The following is a 3,763-nucleotide window of genomic DNA, read 5'->3' on the forward strand; positions in this document are numbered from 1 at the left end:
GCCATGCACCTTGGTGGCTTCAGAGGGTCATTGCAGGATAATAAGAACAGAAGTTTAGTAAATAGAAGTTTTTCTTCCCTACAGATAGGTCGAGAGAGGTTATCTAGTTAATCACCCATTATGGGCAAGGTTCCAAATTCAAATTATTCCAGATAGTCAAGGGAAGGGCAGAAGTTTCTCCTGAGCCCGCAGTTAAAGTTGCCCTTAGTTCAAAAACAATTTGCATACCACAGAGGCACAACTTGGGGTGACTAGCTCTGAACCCCCATAGTTGCATGAGAGAAAATAAACTTTTGTTCTATATTAAGCAACTAAGATTTGGGGATTGCTTGTTATATCAGCATTGTCTCACTTGTCCTAAATAAAACAGAAATTGAAATGATCTGCCACATTAAGTCACCAACTTACTCATGAACATGAGAACAGCATTTCTTCTGAAAGGTGGGTCTGTACTGACATGTTCATAACCCCATAATTGATGATTGGTAAATTATTGTGCTGACTTGTTTATAGCTCCATAATTGATGACTGGGAAAGTCACTGTGTGCCCTCTAGCTGAACCTGTTTTGTAAAGAAATTTGGAATGCTCCCTGAACCAAGAAATTGTTGGGAGCTGGCTACGTGTCTGACAGAGTTCACAGAGCCTGGAGGTCTTGAGTCAGAGACTTGACCTCCCCACCCCCAATCTCAAGGAATTAGGCTTACGTTGTGTTTGTGCAGCTCAGGGCTAAGTGTGACCCAATGTACCTTGAATACTTGGGTGTTCCTGTTATCCGCAAGGAAAACTAATTCTATACAGCATTGTTGTAGCCCTGGGCATCATATCAAGAAGATCCTATTTTCTTCTATCATTAAACTTTTGCTGTAAGGTATAAAAGGCATGTAATAAAGCATATTGAGGCTGATCTCCAAAGACTCTGTCACAGGGGTGTTCGGAATCAGATGCCGGCTGGCTAATAAATGGCTCTTATTTGGACTTCAGTTCTCTAATGGTCTTTCTTTGACTCTGTCGCACCACATCAGGTCTCCCAGATTTCCTTCGAGGTTGGTGATGACTCACTTTCACACAGCCTCACAGAAACCGAAAACACCTGGTAGGCTATGTAAAGGGTTGAGCAGGTCCTCATGCCGAAGGGAGGCCTTTTAACTCTCTAAGAACAATCACAAAACAAAGGAATTCAGAAGAAAAGAAAAATGGCCTTTTCTTGGGACCAAAGGGCAGATAATCCACTTGTTAGAGCTACTGAGTTGCTAAGAAGGATCTCTGAGTGATGCCAGTTCAAGCGATTTACATGTAGGTACGGAAATTGTGAGCTTGGCTGGTGAAGAGGCCCCTTGGCCAAGGTCATGGGAGATCATATGAGGCAGACCTGGGACTGGGACCTTGGCCTCCTATTCCAGTCTGGAGAGGAATGTTTGGAGCAAATGATAGTGGCCAAATACATTGTCTAGTTATGTACACTGCTGTGGTTTGAATGTTTGTGTCCCCCCAGTAAATGTATGTTGCCCTCATGAATGGGATTAAGCTCTTATAAAAGAGACCCCACAGAGTTCTCCAGCCCTTCCACCACGTGAGGACATGAGAAGTGTGCAGGGAAAGAGGGCCCCCAGCACCCTGATCCGGGACATCCAGCCTCTGGAACTCGGAGAAGTAGATTTCCGTGGTCTATGACCCCTGCCCCCCAGTGTGTGGTATTTTGGTATAGCAGCCCCAACTCAGACAAGCAGCTTATGCTTGAGCAATGGACATCAATGGAAGGATGACTTTCACAAAACTGAGCGAAAAAGATAAACCTCTTGCAATAATAACTGTGCACTTGAAACATGGCTACTATGAATGGAGGTATACGGCAAGTGTAAAATACATTCCCTGTTTGGAAGACTCGGTAGAAAATTATAATTTTATTAATATCGATCACATGTGGAAATAATAGATATTTGAAGTGAAATGAAATACATTAAATTTAATTTCTTCAGTTTCTTTTTACTTATGAAAATGTGGCTACCAGAAAACATAAAGTTACACATGTGGTATGCAGCTGTACTACACATTATATTTTTATTCGATAGTACAGATCTAAGGCAATTATTAAAATACAGGTCCCAGAACCCTGCTCTGGACCAAGTGAATGGAAGTTTGGGTTTTGTGGTTCAGGGGCTTTAATTTTATTTATTAAAAAAATTTTTTTTTCTTTATTGATTTTAGAGAGAGAGGAAAGGAGAGGGAGAGAGAGATAGAAACATCAATGAGAGAGAACATCATTTGGCTGCCTGCTGCATGCCCCCTACTAGAGATCTGGCCCGCAACCTGGGCATGTGTCCTGACTGGGAATTGAACCGGCGACCTCTTGGTGCATGGGTCGATGCTCAACCACCGAGCCACACTGGGTGGACAGGAGCTTTAATTTTAATAAGATTCCCAGGTAAGAGAGCCGGACGTCCGGTTTGCAAGTGAGAGTCTGGGCACCATATGCGACTAAAGGGTGGTCTAGGAATGGGTGATGCTGAGAAAGGCAAGAAGATTTTTGTCCAGAAACGTGCCCAGCGCCATACGGTGGAAAAGGGAGACAAGCACAAGACCGGGCCAAATCTCCATGGTCTCTTTGGGCAAAAAGCAGGTCAGCCCCCTGGATTTTCTTACATGGGTGCCAATAAGAACAAAGGCAGCACCTGGGGAGAGGCTACACTGGTGGAGTATTCGGAGACTCCCAAGAAGTACCTCCCTGGAACAGAAATGATCTTCGCCGGCATTAAGAAGAGTGCAGAATGGGCACACTTGATAGTGTATTCCCAAAAAGCTACTAATGAGTAGTAGTTGTCCACTGCCACTGCCTTATTTATTAAAAATGGCTCATTATTTAAAAATAAATAAATAAATAAACAAATAAATAAAAGGATTGCCAGGTAATTCTGTTGCAGACTACATTTTGAGATTTGAACATGGCACCAATTAGCTGGAGACTGCTTCTCAAGTTAACCACAGTCTGCACCCTGTCCTATTGCGTTCTTGTACAATATGTTAGTGCAAGTGAGACAAAGATGAGCGTGAAATGTCTTTATTTACCTACCTCTCAAACTTTTGCAAAAGACAGAATCATCTCTACTTTCACAAATACTCCTTTTCACTTTTCTTAAAACACAGAGTAGACTCTCGACGTGTTTGTCAGGCAATGTGCACGAAGGGTGATCTCATCAGCCATCCTGCCTCATCTGGATGTCGGAGGGGGCCTGACCCTCTGGCCCTGGGAGCTGGGGTCCATGTAACCAAGGTCCAAGGGCCATCTTCCTCTGGCTCCTGTGATTCTGTCCGGAGTGGTGAGAAATGATAACTCGTTTCCCTTTTAGCTAAGATCCATCTCATCTCTTTCACACTGGATTTCTGGAAAAATTACAGGAAGCGTTAAAGTGTGTTTGCACTTTTTCCCCATTGTATTTGAGTCTCTGACTCCAGGTAAAAGACGTTCATCTAGAGGAGAAAAGTCTATTTCACACTCCCCTGAGCTAGGAAAATAGTCTTTCATCATATTAATGACATTGTAGATTAGACTTAATGAATCAAGAAGAAATATATTATCCTTGCTACTTCTAGAGTTTTTCAATCTATCAATTGGACTTTTATAAATTTAGTAATAATCTGTAAATAACACCACTATCACTTCTATTTGATTTTCAATAATATGTGTGTAGATTTGTGTGTGTGTGTGTGTGTGTGTGTGTGTGTATAGTTTGAGATTAAACTTTTCCTGATAAAGGAATACTATAA

At 42.2% G+C, this 3,763-nt stretch overlaps 1 protein-coding gene across 1 annotated transcript; it reads left to right on the plus strand.

Annotated features, from left to right (window-relative positions):
• Positions 1-2,494: 2,494 nt before the first annotated feature.
• Positions 2,495-2,812, plus strand: LOC118638529 (cytochrome c-like). The gene has a single exon (XM_036274509.1). It carries the CDS (start codon positions 2,495-2,497, stop codon positions 2,810-2,812), a length of 318 nt encoding a protein of 105 aa, XP_036130402.1.
• Positions 2,813-3,763: the final 951 nt, after the last annotated feature.

The sequence above is a fragment of the Molossus molossus genome, unplaced genomic scaffold (assembly GCF_014108415.1).
Source record: "Molossus molossus isolate mMolMol1 unplaced genomic scaffold, mMolMol1.p scaffold_m16_p_21, whole genome shotgun sequence".
In the NCBI taxonomy this organism is placed as follows: Eukaryota; Metazoa; Chordata; class Mammalia; order Chiroptera; family Molossidae; genus Molossus; species Molossus molossus.